Source organism: Pipra filicauda, unplaced genomic scaffold (genome assembly GCF_003945595.2).
Source record: "Pipra filicauda isolate LSUMZ 115617 unplaced genomic scaffold, ASM394559v2 scaffold12_size5214236_pilon, whole genome shotgun sequence".
NCBI classification, from domain to species: domain Eukaryota; kingdom Metazoa; phylum Chordata; class Aves; order Passeriformes; family Pipridae; genus Pipra; species Pipra filicauda.
This window is the reverse complement of record NW_024103763.1, coordinates 857837-880215: the sequence shown is the minus strand read 5'-3', so window position 1 is coordinate 880215 and position 22379 is coordinate 857837. Positions and strand designations below refer to the sequence as shown.

Sequence of the window (22379 nt, the reverse complement as noted above, 5' to 3'; positions counted from 1 at the left end):
TTGCAGAAGTCTCTAGACTTCATTTATTTAATAGCTGTGGTAATGCCATAAATATTTTTCTGTTAATACAGAAGCCACTGAAGCTCACTTGACTAAAATAGCTTCATATTAATAATTTCTTATTTGTCAAACCTACTGCATTATTTATTAACTTGGTTTTTGAAAATAAAATACAGAGAATTGCGAAAAAAAAAAAAAGTAATGGGTAAATAAATTTTTTGGAACTAATCTAGAGTATTCCCAGCTAATCCCATGAGCATTTTAAAAATTCCTTGATATGGTTTCCCACAATTTGAATACAGTAAAATCTTTGTGTCTTTCAGGGGTGTGGTGGTTAGAGGGATTGTAAGGAATGAGTGCTAAGATTAAGGAGGCGTGTTTTGTTTTCTGCCCTGCCACTTTGAAATGTGCTTGTGTGCTTCTTGTGTTTGGTCCTTTAAAGCATCTGCTTGATGGAAACACAGGAGTGAACTAAGTTATCTTTGAAGATGGAACAGGAGGTTTGCCATGTCACTGCAATAATGAGGCATTCTTTATTAATTTTTATGCTGACTAAGCTTCAGCTATGATTTTGCTGGTCTGTAGCAGATAAACCTCCCAGCCCTTTGTCATGCTCTGTGCATTCAGGCACTTTGGTAGTGGGATATCAGTGAACAATTTGCCCCCGTGGCATCATGAATATATTGTGGATAGTGGAGGTATTTAAAAACAAGTAGCAGAGCAAACAGTAGAGAGTGGTGTCTCTTCTTTCAGACCTGACTGTAAGTGTTGCTTTCAGCTCTGCTCTTGGCTACTGTCTTGTTGCTTGGAAACAGAAAAGCAGCACGGGTACAGCCAGGCACCAGTCTCTAACATCAGCTTTCAGTGGTAACAGATCACACAGAATCAAGACTTAATAAACATAAAAAGCATGAAAAGCAATAAAATATCTTAAGCTGCCCAGTCGGCAAGATTGTTAAGTAAGAGAACAGTCATTCTATATCCTGATAGTATTTAGATTGGGGAATTAGGCAGTTAAAGCTTCTCCTTTTGTATGCAACAGAATAATGTTGAAAAACTACTGAACTGTTTGTTGACACATAGGTGAAAACTGGTGGTTACACTAAGGAGAATGGAAAAAAACCCTATTAAAAATGAAGCTATATTCCTTTCCAGCTCAGCTGGCAGTGTAGAGTGAGAGAAATAATTTTCGAAGAGTATGACTTGTTAAGAATGGTATGGTGTACTGTCAAGTGGTTGCCTTGGCTAAGTGGTGCTGAAAAGGAAGAAAGTGTCTGGTTCAAATGTGGTGACTAGTGGTTAGTCTTTTTTTACTTTGGTGGCTTTGTTCTTTCCCTTGCTCATTTCCAGGGGGGTTGGACTAGATGACCTTTCAATGATTTCTATTGTTCTTTCCTTAGCTGGTGTATATTCTACTGCTGATACATTTCTTTTCAGTGGTCATTATAAATCTACCAAGGATGTTTTGCTGCTGATGGTTTTTGAAAAAGGAGCACTGGAATTGCAGATACAGGCATAGCTGAATGAGCCTCCTAGCTGTGCTTTCTTTGGAAAGCTGCATTTCACCTTGTGGACTTTTTTAAACAGCCTCATATAATCACTGCAGTGTTAATGTTAATTTAATATTAGAGAATGTAGGAGAGTTAAGTAGTGCTGATTTTCCATGTGTTGGCTTTAGAAAGCTATTAATAATGGGTATTTCAAGTATATATGAGTCTGCATGTGAGGAAAAAAAAGGATGAGCACTTTGAAGATCAGAGGTGTTTAGCTGCCCGGGCAGGAGAAACAACAAAAATCCTCCAAGCTGTTTCAAAGTAAGTGCTTGTTAAAAGCAATGGAAGTGTTATCCTGAAAGTTGCCGAGCTACCAGAGAAGAGAAGAGCCTGTCAGAGCTCGGTTGTATTCACGCTGCCATCCAGCGGTGTGAGAGGAAACTGAGCAGGAGTCACACAGTTACCTGTCCTGAGATTCCAACTTAGCAAAAGATTTGCCAGGTGAAGGAAGTGCATTCCAAGTTCACTCTACGGTTGAGGTGTTAGGAATTAAAAACGAATTTCTCTTAGGAATTGTGAAGGGCAGTCGGGTTGTTTTTATTAAGTTTCCTTTCCAATCTCTCAGCTCCTGTTAAAAGTTGCAGGGAATGACAGTTACCATAGTGAACATGATTGCAGTAAAAGAAAATATTTTGTTGTCCATGAATGGTGAAGAAAGATTTAATTTAAAGGAATGTTTGTGGGAGGAGTAACTTAATTTGAGATGCTTCACAGGTGCTGTGAGAAGTTGCCCAAATACTCCTGTTTAAATAGACTTGTTTAGGTACTGCTGTATTTTTGTCTTCTCTCTCTGATAATTTTTTGGTTGACTGGGAGGCATAGTAAGTAGGTAAAATGCTTGTGTTGTGGTTGAGTTTCAGAAAAAAAAGATTGAGTTTAATTAACAATCTGTTTCTAATTTTCTTTCCTCTAGCTTTTTAGATGTTTTAATTAAAGTCAGGAACAGACACAATGATGTGGTTCCAACCATGGCGCAAGGGGTGATTGAATACAAGGAAAAATATGGCTTTGATCCATTTGTTAGCAGTAACATCCAGTATTTTCTAGATAGATTCTACACCAACCGCATCTCTTTCCGCATGCTTATTAACCAACACAGTAAGTAATGACTCTTCTCTTCTTTGAAAACTTATTAGTTATTGCTTATGAACCTGAAGCTATAGCTTTGTTTTGCTTTTGTTTCCTTACTCATGACTAATTCTTAATATTCTGTACAAATTTTGGTAGAGTATATACTGGCAACTGGTAGATTTGGTATTTTGCAGTGATGAGAAATGAACCCAAAAACACCAGTGTATTTTCTTTTAGAATTGTCAGTCTTTGTCAGCATGGCTGTCACTTTTTAGTCTTGTTGGCAGAGATGGCTTGTGTAGTGATACGTGAACTACTTTGAGATAGCAGTAGAGTAGCTGTATCTTTCTGCTAACAAATCTTTCAACATAGTTTGTAGAGCTGATAGTTATTTCCTAGTGAAATGCAAAGATGCCATAAATGTTGAATAGGTTATGCAATATATGTATTTTTATTGTTGTTTTTTTATCAAGTTATCTAGACTTTTCTTGCCTTCTAAAGGGGTTGAGTATTTCTAACTTTAGCTTTTAAATTATATCCCTTGTCTTCCCTTCCTATTTCCTATTTATGAATAAGTGCTGGAATTAGTCATCCTTTGTCATTAGGTTCTGTTTCATTTGTTGTTACTAATAAACTTACTTTTTTATATTCGTATTACAGAGTGAAAGGAATTACTTGCACAGCTCTTACTAACCAGTATGTGCAACCATGCAGAAAGTGATCTGTATAAAGTTAAGGACAGTCTTGTGATCTCTTTTAGTGTGTCTTGTGCCTTTTAGCTCTAGAGCTTCATTCTCTGCTCAGTATTCTGCTTTTATGAACTCTTAGCAATTGTTGTACGCTACAGATAATGTGACCACTGGAGTATTTAGTATAAGGAGTTTTACTACAAGTTGTGTGTGTTTCCAGTAACCTTTTATGTGACTAACAAATGCCTTGCTGTGTGTGTACAGATAATTTGAATGTGGTGAAGTATACAAACTGAGATAAATGTGCAGCTTTTTCTTTACTTGTACCTGAGCAGACAAATGATAGACATAAAACCAAGTTAAAAGGCTGTCGTAGAAGAGTTCCAGCAATAGAGTAAAACCATTGTCCTAATAGAATTCTTGAGCTGAGCGCTAGCATAATTTGCACTAATTCTAAAATATTAAACTTGCTTCATTGAACTGAACTAGGTTTTCCTATGGACCCTCTTACTTAATTGGTTGAAGCCTAAAACTGCTTGTAGATGCTTAAAGTTCAGTTAGCCTTGTATAATGTCTCTGTGTTAGCAATGTTAGTAATCTGTCCAGGATGGCAAATATTAATCTTGAAGTACTGAAAGAAAAGACAGTTAGAAAGCAGAATGCAAAACAAGTTTTTATGTAGTTTGCATTTCTGTTCCCTGTGTTACTGGCAAGCTGTTCCTTAGAGTGTGTTCTGCCGGGTGCAGTGGCCGGTGTATGAGCTCACCATGACCAGGACAGGAACAGCTTTCAGATCTAGTCTCTTGCTCACCTCATACTGCACCTGCTTCATATCAGAGCTCACTAACTTGCTGAAATAGCAATTTCACTCTTGAAATAAAGTGTAAAACCTTCCTACTTCTTTGAGAGTTAAGCTCTCAGTGAAGGGTCTGGTGAGGGCCAGACCCTTGTGCAAAGAGGGAGTGGGATCATGTTGCTGAGAGCCGGGGAAAAAGTTGTGTGAGTGAGGGAGACCTCTGTGCCAGCTGTGAAATTGCAGTTTTAGGTGAGTGTAAAAGGCTTTTAATGATGTCTTAGTTCCTCAGTCCTTTCTATTGTAATATTTTCATTTTTGTGAGTGCTTCTCTTCTGACATAATGGTATGAATGAAGCATTTTACATTTTAATTTTATCTAATATTTGATAGTCTGCTTTGAAATGTAGGTTTTCACCTTGACTCACCCATATTGCTAATTCTGTTCTAGCTAGTCTTAGCTATAAAAACTAATTAAAAAAAAGGGGGCGGGGAAAAGGAAGAATTGGGCAAGTATTTGTCTAACAAGGATTCTGGCAATTTGCTACAGTATCTTACAAAATGATGCACTATCCAGTAAGTCTCAGATACCATCAGATTTAAACTTTTGGGGCTGCCTCAAGTTTAATAGACAATTTATTGCCATTTCTTTTTTCTTTTAGCACTACTTTTTGGTGGAGATATTAATCCTGCTCATCCCAAACATATTGGAAGTATTGATCCTAATTGTGATGTGGCAGAGGTGGTTAAAGGTAAGATGAAGTTAACATTTTTGTTGACTGAACCCCACCCCCCAACTTAGAATATTCAGAAATATGTTATTGAGGTACAAGAGACTGAAGGTGATTTAAATTCATTTAATAAAATAAAAAAAGAAGAAATGGAAGTTCTGAAGTTGCCATTGGCTTATTGAGACTTTCTGATGTCTTCGTTATTGAGAATAGAGGAACTTCTGTTAAGAGAACTAAGAGAACAATTTGATTTTTAATAGTTTTAATCTGTCCTTTCAAATATCAGACGAAGTGTGTAAGTGTTTTGTTAAACTTTAGATGTTTTCCTGAAATACTCACAAGCAGGTTCTCATGTAGTGCTTTTATATCTGATGCTGGTACTGCAGAAAACTGGGAGTAATTTCCAATTTGTTTAGTTAGGTCTTCCAGTAAATTGTCCTTGGGTGTACAGATATTCCAGTGAAACTCCCCATTACTCTGTGCATTGGATCATACCACAGCCTGTTCTCTCTTGCACAGAAGGCATGGATGTGATGGTTGTACCTGAGTGATCTGGCACAGTCACACTGGAAATCCTGTTTGCTTAATGTTGTGAATGTTCATATGCTTTCAGGATGTTAATAAGTAGGCATGAGGCATTGCTGGCTGCTTCAAGAACTTGTTCATGGAAGCTTCATGCTCTGGGTGTATCTATTTACAAATACAGGTTTTGCTGTAGGGAAGAATTCCACGCTCTGTCCTTGGCTGCTGGTTGTGTAGCTGCAAAGGGGGGAAGAATATATTTCTCCCCTTCACTTTCTCTCCAGCTCTTGGTGAAGAGGGAACCCTTTCTTATGCCAGACTTTGGCGTGCATGATAACTCACTCTGTAATCCTTTTTATAGCTCTTATAGCTTTTTCTACCTCTTTTGGGCTCCTAAGGTGGCCTTTTTCAGCAGCCTTCTTTCCTTTTGATTGACCTTACTACACTTCAGCCTCAACATTGTATATGTTAGTCATGTTGATTGTTTAGATTTTCCTTCTAATAGCAATAATTGTATCAATTTTGATCATCAGATTCATAGTTACTGCCTTGGACAGAGGAGTGCACAGTGTCAGAAAAAACGATGTCCAATTTTCAAGCAAGTAGCTAAAATAGATCTTAGACAACAGTAACAAAACCAGAGGTCCCTCTGAAGGGCTGCACAGCCCTCTGGGGTATCGGCCACTCCTCCCAGCTTTGTGTCATCAGCAACTTGCTGAGGAGGCATCTGCCCCTTCATCCAAGTTGCTGATGGATAAAGTTAAACAATATTGGGCCCAGTATTACAGAATCAGAGAATCGTCAAGGTTGGAAGAGACATTTAAGATCATCCAGTCCAGCCATCAGCCCAGCACCACTGTACCCTGTAAATTACTAAACCATCACCCAGCACCAGACCCACATGTCTCTTAAACACCGCCCTGGGCAACCTATTGCAATATCTGACCGCTCTAACAGTGACAATTCTTTTTGTAGCACCTAACTTGAATCTGCCCTGTCTCAGCTTAAGGTCATTGCCTTTTGTCCTCTCACTGCAGGCCTTGGGGGACAGTAGTGGCAAAAGATGACAAACTTTCTTGCTATATTTCAGCAGTCTGATTTGGATTATGGGAAGGTATCTTCTAGGAAGTTCTTTTTGGTTCAGTAAGAAACAAGGAAGAATCTTAAAAATTCCAGCTTTGCCCCCAGATGACCTTGAGAACTAAGTATTGTAATCAGTATTGTGTTTGGAAAAACTGAATTTATGGTTGCAATGTCATCGGTTTTTTATTTGAGATGGAAAGAACAAGCATTAAATTGTGATCAGGAAATAACAAATAAGTAGATATTATGGTCAGCCTAAGATTATACCCTTCTGGTTTTCAAACCCTGAACAAAGATGAAAAATAGCTTGTCTCCAGTACTGTGTTTTTGTTTGTAGAGCTTTAAATGGATTTTGCCCTTCTTGACTAATGGGCTACAAACTCACAGACAAAAAGGGATTAGATTGGATACCAGCTTCGTGCTTGTAAACTAGTTCCCAAAATGAGTGTTCTGCTTGTAGTCTTTCACAGAGAAGACAAACACTGCTGGTCATCTCTAGGAGATTTTGATAAATCAGTGTTTGTTCTGTTATTTTGTAGATGCTTATGAAACAGCTAAGATGTTATGTGAGCAGTACTACACGGTGGCACCTGATCTGGAAGTTGAAGAATTCAATGGTAATTATGAAACTAATTTAAGGGAACTCCTTGCTATTATCTGTCATTTCTAGTTTTGTTAATTAACTGTAAGTTAGAATTTGAACTCTGCAGTCCTACATGCAGCTACTTTTCTTCTAATTTGTCTGTGTGGGCACCTGGATTATAGTTTATCATCATGGTGTACTTCTTTATGCTGAATTCACTATCACATTAAAGAAAATAAAATGGTCAAAAATTCTCATAACTGTAAAGGAAACCTGCCTTCCTTCTAACTGATATTCTAATGGAGCTGAATCTTATTTCATTCTGAAGTATGCTTATAAACTGATGAATTCCACTGGCATTCTCTGCCCCAGTGGTGAGCTCTTTCGTGTAAGATGGTAAAATTATAAATTTTTTAAGTCGTCTGTGCTTTAAATCCTATCATAAACTCCTCACATGAAAATATGCTTCAAGTTGATTGTAAAGATGAAAATTGGATGATACGAAACTTGATGAGACAGGCCTAGTCAGTTTATTGACTGCTTTTTGTTCATAATTTCTATTGACAAAAGGTAGCTCATTGTTTTAAGTAAAAAAAAAAAATTAATTTTCTTGAGTGATCCTCTCCCAGATTTTGGACAGCTGCCAAACATAAGACTAAGATGTTTCCAAACTTCAGCAGAAGAATTGCGTGTTATTTTGTAGCAATGCTACAAAATACTATTGGGGAAAAAATAAATAATTTCACATTTTTATTTCTTTTTTTTTTTTTTTAGCTAAAGCTCCAAACAAGCCTATTCAAGTAGTCTATGTACCTTCTCATTTGTTTCATATGTTATTTGAATTATTCAAGGTAGGTTGTGCTTGTTAATATTTGGAAGGGTTTTACGAACTTATTACCATTGAAATTGAGATTCCTTTCAGTTACAGCTCTTAAATGTTATTTCAGTTTTCCTTTCTTAACCTTAGTCTTAAGTTTCAAACACTCTTCACTTGTTAAAAAGCCAGACTTATAACCCTCTCTTATACCCTGGTGTAGTGAAAAAAAAAATCTGTTTTCCCATTTCTCCTTTTGTGCCTTTGCAGCTGATTAACTTAAAACACTCACGATAGTCTGTTTTTGCAGTGATGAAATATTCATAACCTTGCAATTTTCATGAGCTTGCTTCTATATTGCATATTTGAGGACTGATTAGGATTAGTGTCCTTATTGTGAAAACAGCCCATGTGTCTTTGAATAGTGTAAATTATGTGCTCTGCGTTGGTTTTGTTTATGTTTTGTGAATAATTGGAACAACAGCGAAAATGGAACTTCTGAGAGCTGTTCCATGGTTTGAAAGAAGATAGGAGGTCTCTAGGTGGTGCAGTTGAGCACTAGAAGCTGAGGGGAAAACAGGCATTTGGTCAGAGAGAAACCTTTTCTAAATATTGGTTTTTTGGGGGTTGACATTTGTCAAGTATGTTCATTTAAATATTCCCCTATTTTGTCATTTGTAACATTAGTTCTAGGGCAGAAGAGAGTTTGTACACTACATGTAAGTATGTTTTGGTACAAGTCATGAAACAGGATGAAACCACTAAGTTAAAGCTGTAAGGAGTCTTTCAGGGACTGGCAGTGGGAACTCTGTTAAAATATATGATGAAGTATCCTTTGGATATAATTACTTGATTTCACACAGAAAAAAAAGTCTTGTTTTCTGTTCTTTGACTATATCAAATAGATAAAAGTTATGTAGAGTAAGTTGTTATGTAAAAATTTAACTGGACAATTCACTGACTTGACAGCACTTCTTGAATTTGTGTTAAATACAGCCTTTTCTGTCTTGTATGCAATTGTAGGACAAATTATCTGGATTCAACAGAATAAATGCAAGTTTTAAGTTGTCACAAAAAGTATATATGCTGAAGTTAGAATCAAAGAGACTGTTTTTTCTCTTATCTTCAGAATTCAATGAGAGCTACAGTTGAATGGCATGAAGGTAAGAAAGAAGCCTATCCATCGATCAAAACCTTAGTCACTTTGGGGAAAGAAGATCTATCTATTAAGGTAAACGTCTAAAAATAATATGCAACCTAGAAACCTTCCATGTTTAGAGTAGTATGACTTGTAATTTGAAAAGGTAGATTAGTTACTGTACCACTTGCTTTTTATTCGTTAGAATAGAATATTTTCAGTGGGGAAGGACCTACAAGGAACATCTGGTCCAACAGCCTGACCACTTCAGGGCTGACCAAAAGTTAAAGCACATTGTTAAGGGCATTGTCCAAACGCCTCTTGGTCACTGACAGGCTCGGGGCATTGACCACCTGTCCAGGAAGCCTGTTCCAGGGTTTGACCACTCTCTCGGTAAAGTAATGCTTCTTAGTGTCCAGTCTAAACCTCCCCTGATGATGCAACTTTGAACTGTTCCCACATGTCCCATCACTGGAGTCCAGGGAGATGAGATCAGCACCTCCCCCTCCACTTCATCTCCTCAGGAATCTGTAGAGAACAACGAGGTCACCCTCAGCCTCCTCAAACCAAACAGCCCTAAAGTCCCTAGATGCTCCTCTAATGTTTCTAAAGTAATTTAGATAATGCTGCTTGAGGTTTTGTATTTTTTTTTTCCAGAACATAATGTTTAAAACTCTTAAATTTTCATTCCTTAGATAAGTGACAAAGGTGGAGGTGTTCCTCTAAGAAAAATCGACAGATTGTTTAACTACATGTACTCAACAGCACCCAGGCCTAGTTTGGAGCCCTCGAGAGCTGTGCCTTTGGTAAGCAATTGCAGTATGTGTTTAAATGTCCCTTTGCACTACTCTGGCTTTACATTTCCCTTCACTGCAATCCACTGGATCAGGTTTTCCATCGAAGAACTTGTTTATCATTAACAAGGCTATGCAGGTAAAATAGGAGAAAATGGATTCTGTTACCGCTTAGTCTGTGGAATAGAAAATTACTTTTCTTTGTCTTGATATTGGATTCTTGGAAACAAGCATGTCTGCATAAACACAGTATTTTCTCGAGTTAATGGGAAGGATCTTTAGTGCTTTATTACTGAGGAGGTGGATAACCTAATGAGCTCCTCTTTGTTGTGTAAATTACTGTTTATCTAAGTTACCTTAACCTATTGAAAAGGTGAGCACACTGTCAGAATTAGCACTTGAGAGACACCTCCTGGCAATGCACAAGCTTATATTGAAGCTAGAAAATCATTTTTATGTAAGTTATGGACTGTAAAAACACATTTTAAAACAATATTTCCAAACCTGCACGTGATACGAACACTTCACGTATATTCCTGTTCAGTTGGAAATACCTCGTGTGATACTCCCTTCTGAGATGTATCAGGGCCAGATTTCACACACAAAAAAATCTCCCCATAGTTTCTTCTAGGCAAGGAATTATTTCAGTGTTGAATGTGTAGATTCTTTCAGCAAGTATGATTTTTTTAAATTGTTATTAAAATAAAATTCTATTTCTAAATTGCTTTATTAAATTACATAATGGCTCATTGTAATAAAAATTATAGAGCTACTGTTCAATTTGACTGACTTTCAGTAAGTGGATTAATACAGATACTGTATTCTTGCCTCTTCTTGTCTTTGTCCTCTGTTGCCTCTGGTGCAATCCTTTATCTTTAAGCACATTGAGAAGTTGATTCTTGGAGGAATTTCCTTTCCCTGCTTAGGAGCATTCTTATCTAGCATGTTCTTAAGTGTTCTTCTTCTTTTTCCTGCTGATACTTCTGTACTTGAAGTGCCTTCAAGCAGATAATAAACTGTGGCACAGAGTGTAGAACTATAGAATCATTAAGGTTGGAAGAGACCTCCCAAGATCCAGTCCAACCTTGGACCAAACACCACCATGTGAATTAAACCATAGCAATCAGTGCCATGTCCAGTTGTTTTCTGAACACTTCCAGGGATGGTGACTCCACCACTTCCATGGGCAGCCTGTTCCAATGCTTGACAACCCTTTCCATGAAGAAATTCTTCCTGATATCCAGCCTGAATCTCCCTGGCACAACTTGAGGCTGTTTCTTCTTGTTCTGTCCCTGTGACTATTTTGGATATAGAATAATTAACAATAAACTGAGGGTAAAAACAGTTCAGAGGGACTTAAAGGTCATAAATTTCCTTTTAAATTATGAGCAGAAAGTCTTTGTGGTACTGTCTTGGTCCACAGTTTGTACCATTGTGGTACATAAATATATTGCATTGTTTTCACCAGCATTTGCCACCGTCATAGGTGTGAAACCCAGTTCTATATCTGCATTGACTTGGCACTAATCCTTCACAGCTCCTGCCTCTACAACACATCTCAGTAATATGTTTCAGACTTTGGCTTTTTCATAGATAATCTTCTTGAATGTGATGAGTGATAGGGAACAGGCCTTAATTCAAATATAAGCTTTTTTCTTTGTCACAAATGATAGAATCTCTCTTGATGCATAATCTGCCTTTGTTCTGTCTCACTTCTGATCAGCAATTTACTGTATCAGCCTACAAGGATTTCCTGAAACTTGTTCTCACGATAAACTTATACCTTGATTACCAGTTGTATTCGCTATTAAATTGTCTCTTCCTTTGTCGCTCTGATTGTAAAATGTGTTCATTTTAGGATTGACACTATTCTTTCTTTCTTTCTTTTTTTTTTTCAATGCATCTTTTAGCAATGCATTCCTGTGTTTATTTCCTCGTCTCCAAAACTGCTTACTTTGAATCTGTGGCATTTATACTTGGTATTCTTCTACTGTATCCCATTTTCAGGGCTTGTGTCCCTTTTGCCCCATGAGTCTGACCAGTGCCTGTACATGAATGTTGAGAAGAGGTGTTAAGCTCTGTTATTTACGTGTGTGCAGAAAGAAAAAGGTCACAAACTGTGAGTCTGTGGCATATCTTTCCACTAAGAGGAACAAGGGCTTAGCAGTGAAGTTTGACACCTTATGTATTATGGCCCAGATCCAGTTATAGAAACAACTATACTATACTTTGTATGTCTGTATAGAAATAAAAATCCTTCAGCAGTAGGTTCCATATAAATCCTCTTTGAAGTCCATACAGAAGGAGTTTTTTTAGAGCTTAGTGCCAAAGACCAAACCACTAAAGAATTACAGTGCTCCAAAAGGTAGGTAGGTCTGTGCTTGTGTCATTCTTTACTTAGATTATATTCTAAACTGCAGTGCAGTGTAAAGAGACATATTTTTCTGTTCTAACACTCCTTCCCTTGTTATAGGATACCCTGTCTAGTTATGAAACATTCATGGACTTGGGCAGTGGAAGAGAGGTATCTTTCTGTTGATTGGGGAAAATTCTCTCTCACTGTCCTTGCAAATGTTGTTTAAAAACTGCTGAGAAACCTTGTTACCATGGCAGCATTCGGATCCTAGCAGCTGTTACCTTCCTGTGTCCTGCTCGACACATACTGTACCTGTTAGAAACACATGGTCATGCTTAATGATAGTAGGTTTTCTATGAGAATTTACAGGTTATCTCTTTGTTTATAGTGGCAGAAACATGGCCTCAGTTAGTTTAATTTAAACCTGTCAATGCTAGTAACACAGAAATGTAATAATCTCCTATTTGTATAATGCATACTGTAATATTTAAAGATAAATTTGCTCTAAGAAGATTTTCTTTCTCAAGGCAGATGTGCCATCAGGGACTATTCTGTCCTCTAGGTCAAGCACAGACATATGTAGTAATCACTTCTTGTTAATTGTCTTTTGCAAAACAGATCTTTTTCAAGGATTTAAAAAGGGACTCATCTGGGATCTCTTGTCTTCATATTTCTTCTAAGTTATGCGGTTTGGAAAATACCCTAAAGGCAGTGTACAGAAGAGACTGACAGGAAATTTTTGAAAGAGGGCTCTGTGAAATGATGATTATGTGGGCTAATAGAGAGTGTAAAAGAACAGGAGACAAACAGAACTTGGGCATGGGTTTTAAGGAGGAGTAATTCTGGAGTGAGGAACATATAATGTGTTTTCAGTGTTGTTTGATACTGCCTTTTATTTGAGCGGGTCCTGGGGTATGTATTGTTCACCATTTGCCTTTTGGTTGCTGTGCTTTATAATTTCTGTAATGCATTTATTGTCCAGTCTCCAGAAAAGATGAAAGTCATCTCTTGGACTTTTTTTTTTAGTTCTTTCTTAGACAGTCGAGTAACTTTAATTTTTTAGAGGTTAAGAAAGAAATACATCTAGTTTCGAGACCAGGTGTTTGAAAGTGATGCATATGTTTCTAATGGCAGTCTTTGAGAAATTTAAAACATAATGTTGTTTGAAAAAGTGCAGCTAAGCAACTGTTCTGACTCTGGAAATGGACACTAATAACTATGACAAGCAGTGTTTGTTCTGACTCTGGAAATGGACACTAATAACTATGACAAGCAGTGTGAAAGGGGTACCTTTGGCATTTCTGTTTGTAGTTTTGCTCAGAACTGAGTGAGCAACTCTAAAGCAATTTAATACTAAATTTAGACTTCTGTAAAATCAAGGCAAAGAGGCCAAAAGACATTGTAGAGAGAGTAGATTACAACAAGAGAATTTGTGATGGATACTGTAGTAAAAGTTGTTTAATGTTCACCTTTCCCTCAAGGGATTTCCTATAAAGTGATAACACATATTAGCTGGGCATGCTTGCAAGTCCTTCTTAGGCTTCTCTTTTTATAGCATTTTGGGACTTTACTTTTAAGATCCAGTGCATTATCCTCATTGATCTGTCAGGTTGCTTTTGTAGAAATATTATAGTGGAATGAATTTATTGGTTTTCTGAAAACTTCAGGTGTCTAATTCTTCTTGTAGTCCACCATTATGAAGAAGTTGTATTACTCTATTGTCTTGTATATCCTTCTTTTCAAACTGTGTATCTGGAATATTTCTTTTATTGCTGTGGATAGTCCTGAAAAAATCGGGGGGGGTGGGTCCGGGTAAATAACCAACCACAGTGATTCTGGGCACATACCCAGTCATCTGAAGGAGTTGATGTGTAGAGTAAGATCTTACTCCCTGGCTGCAGTGAGACAGGCTTGGGGCATTTTTTATAACTTTTCTGACAAGAGAGATTTAGAAAAGGTGCCAAGTGTGGACCATGTTGCAACTTTGGTTATGAGTATTTGTTTTGTAAATTTAAAAATCTAAAATTTGTACCTGTCAGCTCTGTGATGCTTTGAAAATATTATGGGTTGTACTGGGTCTCATCCTCAGTAGATCATTCAATGCTGTGGAGTCCTCATCTTCTGTTCAACAGTGAGGGTTGTTTCCCTTGTGTTGCTCTGTGCAGTCCTCTGCAGGACTCTTCTGATCTTTGTGGCATCAGCAATCACTTAGTGTGACCTGGTGAAGTGAACAGAGTCGTCTCTGGCTTTCTTGTGTAGTCTCCTAACTGTGGAGAATTATTTTAGAATAATAATCCCTGAAAAAGCATTCTGTCAAAAATCTGATTTTTACCAAAGAAGGAATAGAATATTATAGCAATGGTGATCATAGCGAGGAAGCTATGGGGCATATCAGTTTGTTTTGATGGTTGGAGACAGCATAGATGGTGTTCTGTGATGGAGAAAATGCAAAATGGACAAGGGAATTCTAACAAAGGACTTGGATATTTTTCCTTTTTCTGCACTTAAAGTAATGGATAGGGAAAAAGGAGATTCCTCAAAAGGCTGAATATTGACTTATACTGTAGGCTGAGTAATAAAGTAAAGCTTGAAAAATAATTTGATACAATCTAATATTGAGTTATCCTCTGTTTTATAAATTAATACACTGATCTGTTGCATTTTTTTTAACTTATCATGTTTTTGTCTTGTTTTCTTGCTTTTGTAGGCTGGGTTTGGCTATGGATTGCCAATTTCTCGTCTGTATGCGAGGTACTTTCAAGGTGACCTTAAACTCTACTCAATGGAAGGCGTTGGCTCAGATGCTGTAATTTATTTGAAGGTATGAATTTGACCCTTTTATAAACTACTAATGCAGATTGTTTATATTTATAGCAGACTCTTTTCACTCCTCGGCTGGTTTTCAAATTTGTTTGTGCTGTCTTTGACAGTTTTGTCTAAATCAGTTACAGAGAATCCTAAACCCCAAGGTTATATATATTTACCTGGCACTAATACCAACTAGTTTGCTTTTGATTTTTTTTTTCCCCAATCCCCTGTGTCAGATTGCATTTTGTTAATCCATCAGAAGTGGTGAATTTTCTGAGAACTGTGCAATGAGAGATAATTTTGGTTAATGCTTTTTGATTCTAAGTTTTGGCCACAATAGAACTGAGAAGACTGTTGACCAACGCCTAAATAGTACATAGGTTTTCTTCTGTGCAGTTCTTCGTGCAATAGCCTGTATTGTTCCTGTTGTCATTTTTTGGGAGAGACCAGGCTACTCAGGAGCTAATGGTTGAAACTGAGTCCTTGAATGTCATCAGGGAATTAGAGGAATATAGCATATATCTTATGTGAGGTTGTTGATAGCATTGACACTGTGCCTTGCTGTGTGTAGCAAGTGAGTCGTGGAGTCCTGTGTTAACTTCTGCTTCTAATGGGTTTAATCTTCTGCATGTGTGTGTGGAGGAAAAAGGTGTGGCCTTTCTCAGAGGAAAAAGGACTGAACTGGATCAGCCCTCACAGGTCACTGTGCTGACAGAGCCCCAGTTCGCTGGGGAAGTGAAATGTTTCAGCAGAGTCTGCTCCCTGTCACTGACAGATCTCCCTAAAATGGTTTTGACCAAAAATCTTTTTCTTGCTCTCTCTGTAGACCACTTCCTGGAAGAAGGGAAATATTTTTAAATGGTATTATTGTCTTTTAACTTCGACTAGTACTTTGACTATGACTAGAGCTATTAGTCAGCTATTTTCAAAATAGTGTTGTGACATGTAACACTGGGATAATTGTGACACTTGTTCGATACAGAAGTTGTAGCTGTAGAACTCCCCAGAGTATCACCTTGCTCTCGTGTCTCTAATGATATCTCACCATTGCTTTTGTTTTTCCATAGGCCCTTTCAAGTGAATCATTTGAAAGACTTCCCGTTTTTAATAAGTCAGCATGGCGACACTACAAGACCACACCTGAAGCAGATGACTGGAGCAATCCTAGCAGTGAACCAAGGGATGCTTCTAAATATAAAGCTAATCGATAATTTGCCACCTTTTGTCTCTGTTGGAGATGGCCTCTGCATTCAGTATAAAGTCTCTGCTTTGTTCCAAAATCCTTCAAACCACAGTAGCTAATTACTTCCAAACAAAGACCTAATCAGGGCACTGAAAAATACCAAGAACAAAGTGATGATTGGGACTTAAAGGAAGGTACTGAGCACGTTTGGTATGTGAATCCTGTCTCCTTCACCAGAATATGCTTGGTTGCTTCAGTCATGCATTGACAAAAGGGATTGCACTGTGATTGCTCTTAGGAATACAGTGTCGTAACAAAAAGATACTATTTGAAGTGGCCAGTTCTTATTCCAATATAAGGACTGGCAAGATGTGCAGAATCCCTTAAAAAGGTGAATAGTATCTTGCACAGCAATATGGTATAAGAGAAGATTTCTAATGTAGTTAAACCTATGCTTTGAAAATCCACTGTTTGCGGCGTTTTCTATTGCACAGTGTCACCTGTAAGAGAGAATCCCTTTGAGCTCTTCAGATCTTGTGTCTAAAGAGCTTATAAATGCATAGTTCTAAAAAGGGTTGTGCAGCTTTAAACTGATGCTTTCCCCAAATTCCCAAATCCATTTGTCAAGTGCATACAAAAGTTATGTTGCTGTAAGACATTAGGATTTTCACTTCTTGGTATGCACCTTAATGATTTTCTTGACACACAAACACAGAAATTAATTTCTATACATTTTTCCTTGTTTTTAGGAGAGCTCCTAATCAGTTAAATCATCTCTCTCTACAAGAAATTCTGACAATACAGGGGCAGGGGTTAATTCATTTTCCTATTTGCCTGTTATTTTAGGGGAACTGGGGAGGGGAGAGAAATTCTAAAAGGCCAGACAGCCAGTCATACAAACAAATTTGCCTTAAGAATGTTGGTTGTTTGAAACCTGATTAGTTTAAAACCTGTAAATAGTTTGCAAAGTTATTTATACGTTCAGTGTCTGACTGCAGTCTGGTAATCTGAATTTGTAGTGTATATAAAGATGTTGTACACCAGCTTTTGGAAAGTGTCATTGATCTAAATACGTGAAACTGGAAATACCATAGAAATGGGAGGGACAAAGTGTGACCGGTACCTGATTTAAGGAAAAAAAATCAAAGAGGAAAAAATTTCAAGTATTTTCCCCTTAATTTATTATAAGGGTTATTGCTGACTATTAGGAAACTGTTCTTCACAAAGTCTTTGCCAAATGCTGTTTCTGATACTATGGCCTTTCAAAAACACCTGTGAATTTTAGAAGTTCTGCTGATACTCTAGCCATGGCAATAAAGTAGGTGAGGTCTAAGCAGCTCTGATGCACACTCCATTTCTCTTAGGTGTTTCGATATTTTTTTGAAAGATATTAGAGATTTTAGCATGGAAAAATGAAACTTGTTTACTAAAATTGTGGAGGAACTGTCCCTTTTGTCCTCCCAATATTTATTTTTATAAAGAACTGATTTATCAGGTAAACAGGGAAATGCTGAGAAATTCCTTGGTATTTAAAAAAAAAAAAAAAGAAAAAAAACTTAGTTTCACTTAACGACAGTACTTTGCACTTCACTGCAGGATTATAAAGTGCTTTGAGCAATAAACTCCATAGAGCCCCATTTCTGAAGAGCTGGAAGTCCTTGCCTTGCAAACCCCAAGTCTCACCTGTTGCAGTCAGTTCCAGAATTTGTGTGTGGGCAGTTGGTGATTCCCAGGGCTCGAGGTCCCGTGGCTGTCCCGGCACTGTGTGGATTGGGCACATGGGAGCATCTGGTCCTTGTCTGTCTGGGCTGCTGCCATCCATGTGGAGCTGGGGGGGTCCAGGGCAGCTGCTGAGAGCTCTGTGCCTGCTCAGCTGGGCAGTGCTGCCCTCGGAGCCTCCTCTCCCTGCAGGCAGAGGAGGAAACGTGCTGATGGAGCCGTCCTGTTCCCAGACCAGACTCGTTTGACCCTGGCCTGGGAATCTCGACAGGGCACAGTGAGTGTGTGACACGTGTGGCCTCCAGAGCAATAATTTCCCAGGGCTGCAGGCGCTGCTGCAGAGAAGGCAAATTGGTATTCAAGTGATACAGCTCCACTGCTGGGGTGAAATCAGGGTAATAGTTTGACTGAAACACAAGTTGGAAGTCACACCTACTAAAATTTAGTCACTTAACTTCTGCCCTCAGTTGTAACTTCTTACTGGTTTTTAAATTATTTCAAGTTGTGTATGTTTTCTAGTAACCACAGAGGAGAGCTTGCTTAAAGACAGAAATTGGTGATGGAACTAATACTTTTCCACTTGTGCACGTTCAGTTTTTCCTGGAACATTGCCTAAGACATTCCAATGAATAAGATAGTTCGTGCAAGAAACTTGAGTTGCAGCTTTTGTTAGAAATTGTATTTTGAAGTAGTAAATCTGACCTGGACCTTTATGGCTGTTTCCTTATACATGAAGAGGAGAGGGAACAGAAAGAAAAGGAAGGATGCAGGCATATTGAACTTGTTTTTGTGGAGTGAATGTAAACCATGGAAGCCATGGAGTGCAAACCATGGAAACTCTGAATGAAAGCTGAAGATACCTGGAGGATGTTGTGGTATATTAGTGATGTCACTTCTTGATCCACAAAAATAACTGGCTGGCTGTCAGGACTGAGGTGCTCTAGTATTTGAAAACTGAAGTCCCCTGAAATGGCACCCATTGCCAAGAACCCTGAGCACATACAAACACCTCAAATTAGGAAGGGAAAGCACAAGGAATGTGTTTTCTTTCCATTTCCCAAGGTCTGTCTGTGGGCATTATGGTGAACATGAACGAGAAACAACTTTTCTCCTCTCCAACCTTGTCTAGGCAGCCTGTGCTTTAGTGGAGATCCCAGGTGTGCCAAAAATTGTTCTTCACTCATTGTCCTCATGCCGTGCTCCTACATAGGGGTTTGAAAACTGTCTTAGGAAATGGCAGTAGCAGACCTTTGATTAGGAGGGTTTTTCAGTGGCTATGCCTGAAAAATGAGTATGTGTGTGGGTTTAATACAGCTGGTTTAACTACAGATACTGATCTTTTTTCAGTTACTTCTACCTTTGATTGGAATCTCTTATGTTTTAATATCTTGAGGCTGTTAATTCTGAACTTTCCGGTGACATAAAAGTATATTTCCTTTTTATGAATTTCAGAGGTATGAGCTGCTGATGTTATTGCAACCTGCTTGTCTTGAGTCACAGGACACAGAAGTAGAAAAAAATGTTTTCAATGAAAATGCTCCTTATCTGTTGTGTTTAGTGATTAACAGAAACAAACTGAACAAGAGATGTTTGCTCCTCATTTATTTCTGAGAATTTACAAACAACTTCTGTATGTCACAGTGTAAAAAACAGTTTAACTTTTTTGTCCATTGTGCATTTTTCTGTTGTATGTATCTTGAATGTAATTTTATTAATCCCCTGCCTAGTTTAATATTAATAGATATGGAAGTCTCTCCAAATTATGTATGTATTTGTGATCCCTGCTTTTCTAGGCTTTGTTTTGAGGCAACAAGGGGGCTATCAGAGTCAGCACTTGATGAGAAATATTCAGAAGATACTGAAATGCTTCTTTTACAACTGAAGTGCACAATCTTTGCCTGTTTACTTGACTGTGATGACCTAGGACAGCACAGAGGAAGTCTTTGTCCTGCTGTAGTTTGTGCTACCTCTTGGGCAGCATTTAGATCAGGTCCATTGGCATGTACTTAAAGAGTATGGATATTAATTGTAGTGTTCTTGGAAAACTCAGGCTACTTTGGCTATATAAAGCTACACTAGCTGCTGCAACTGGGTAGCATTCTTTTCTTTGTCCTCAGTGGCATTTGCTTTGAAACAGCTGTTCACTTTATCCAGTAAGTGAGCAAGAGTAATCTTACAGTGTAGTGCAATCTCCTGTTCACCTTCCCGAAATGTAATATTTAGGGTGAAATCCTGATCTCATTGATATGGAAGATGTTTCTTCCCCCTCACCTTTAATAGGCACTTCTAAACCCTTATGCGTGAGGTGCTGCAAAAGTGGTCTCGATTCATGAAAATAATTTTGTAGAAAACAGCCTAAATGTTTATTGTTAGTATTTATCTTGAGGATAACCATGTCTGATTGTGCAGTGTTCCCTTTCCTCGCGTGTTTCCTCAGTTGCCAAGTGGATGCCATAGTTTCTAGTAGCTCTTCTTTGCTTCTTCCTGACATACTTACCTGTCTATGAATTAACATATATAAACGTGTTTTTGCAGAGGTCAAGAGAGTATGATGGCACATGACAGAACTGTGTAATACTGAGTTCAGAGGTGAGTTTGTTCACAAATAAGGAACGTAGCTATAAATTGTGTAGTGACTTCAGGACTGAATCTTGCAAATACTTGCACAAGTAAACCATGTATGAGAGGAATCCTGTTTAAATGAATCTGTTCTCAGGATCAGGACTCAGGCTGTTGGCATTAATTTAAACAATGAAGATTTCTGTAACTGAAGTGGCTTTCTAATTAAAAATAAAGGAGAAAATTTAAAGTTCACGTGCTTTAATTGCAGTATTATGTTGCCTTAAAAGTCCTAAATAATTGGCATAAGAGAACTTGTTTGCTTCTTAAATCTGGAGGGGTTTTCTTGTAGTATCAGTAGAATTGATGAGTTTGTGATAATTCTGACGTTGCCTAACTAATTGCTTTATTAAAATTTTTCCTTTGAATTGAATACTGCCAGGAGGTGCCAGACACAGTCCTTTGAAATTCATGCCCTCACCCCATCAGGCAGAGGCAGTGGTATTCCCAAACTCTCCATGCTCTTGGCAGCAGGGACTGTGCCTGTGCAAGGGACCTGCTGGGCTGGCTCACTCTTGCCACCACTGATAAGCTGTTCAAGTGCTAAACCTGCACTGAGGTTTTGATGAGCTTCTGAGGTGGGTGGAAATCAAGTCAGTTTGTTCCCAAGGTCAGTTACGGGAAGAGTTTGTTCTGGTGAACTGGCCTGTGGTGCAGCTGCATCCGGGAGGGAAAGTGGTTTCATGGTGCCTTTCCTCTGCGGTGGCATCACTTACATCAACTAAACCTGTAATGGAGGAGTGAGATGGTAACTTCTCATTAGATTACTTGGAGATGTTTTAAATTTATTTTTTGGATCTCCTGTAACTTGTTGGAATTGTTTCTAGTCCAATGCCCGTGTATTTGACTTGTGTATACTCTTATTTTCCTTTTTTCTTTCCATGGTTGACAAAAATACATAAAAACTACTTGATGAAACTTTTAAGTTTCATACAACATGGAGCTTAGTTTGGGATTTGGCAGCCCAAGGTCAACTTCTCACATGCCTACAGAGGGGCACCTCAGAGAGCTGTGCTGGGGAGCTCAGAGTAATTTTAGCATATGAAGCATATGAGCACCTTTCGGGTTAGGGTTCTTTTTTTCTGCTCTATAAATCTCCCTGAAGCTAAAGCTTCTTGGATTATTGCTGACAGCTGAAATATCTGTTATAAACTTAAAACCCAAGGCTTCTACCTTGAAATTTCTTCAGCTTTCCATACAGCTTTATATGCATTCATAAGTTATTCAAGAAAATGAAAAAAAAAAACCAAAACCACAAAGTTTCTTACCAAGCAATTACAGAGCAGGAAAATGCCTGGGGACCCAGCTTGCTTGGCTCATTAGCTTTTTTTATTAAGTGATAAATGAGGCTCCAGATGGCCAGAATTTTGCTAGAACTGAAATAATTTTCTTTCAGATGAAGAATTTATTTTAAAACTTCAAATGAGAAGAAATCCATGTGTTGTACTTTCTCACTGCTCACCATTTGCCTGACTGGGTATTCACAGGAGCTCAGTGGTTAATTAAGTAGCTCACAATTGCAAAATCTGTCAGCATGTACCACATAATATTTGACAGTAGCTGTCTGTAGAAAATAAAGCAACTAGTTGCAGCAGCAGCAGTATAATGAAGATTTATGGCTTTAGGACACAGGCTTATGTAGGAGAACAATTTGTAACAAGGGATCATGTTTTTGTTATACAATTCATGCCTTTTTCAGACTGCTGTAGACTCAGTACTTCAATTTGTTACTTTCAGTGGGAAGACAATCTTGCAGTAGACAGTTTTAAATTAAGTCAGATATAAAACATGTCAGGCATGCTTGATAGGAAAAATTAAACTCTTTATTAATGTCAGATCAGTTTATATTCATCATCTAACTTGGAGGCTGTTTTTACTTTAAGCTTTTGTACCATCTCCACTAGGAGTAAATTGGAGTATAGT

General features: G+C 38.0%; 1 protein-coding gene across 1 annotated transcript in view; it reads left to right on the top strand.

The window, feature by feature from the left end:
• Positions 1–20651, top strand: part of PDK3 (pyruvate dehydrogenase kinase 3) — a 51907-nt gene extending 31256 nt beyond the window's left edge. The window contains exons 4-11 of the mRNA XM_027727969.2: positions 2467–2651; positions 4769–4858; positions 6982–7059; positions 7800–7876; positions 8969–9070; positions 9673–9783; positions 14835–14948; positions 16003–20651. Of these exons, the coding sequence (XP_027583770.1) occupies positions 2467–2651; positions 4769–4858; positions 6982–7059; positions 7800–7876; positions 8969–9070; positions 9673–9783; positions 14835–14948; positions 16003–16146 (901 nt within the window). The 3' untranslated portion in view covers positions 16147–20651. The remainder of the gene's footprint in view (positions 1–2466; positions 2652–4768; positions 4859–6981; positions 7060–7799; positions 7877–8968; positions 9071–9672; positions 9784–14834; positions 14949–16002) is intronic.
• The last annotated feature ends 1728 nt before the right edge of the window (positions 20652–22379 follow it).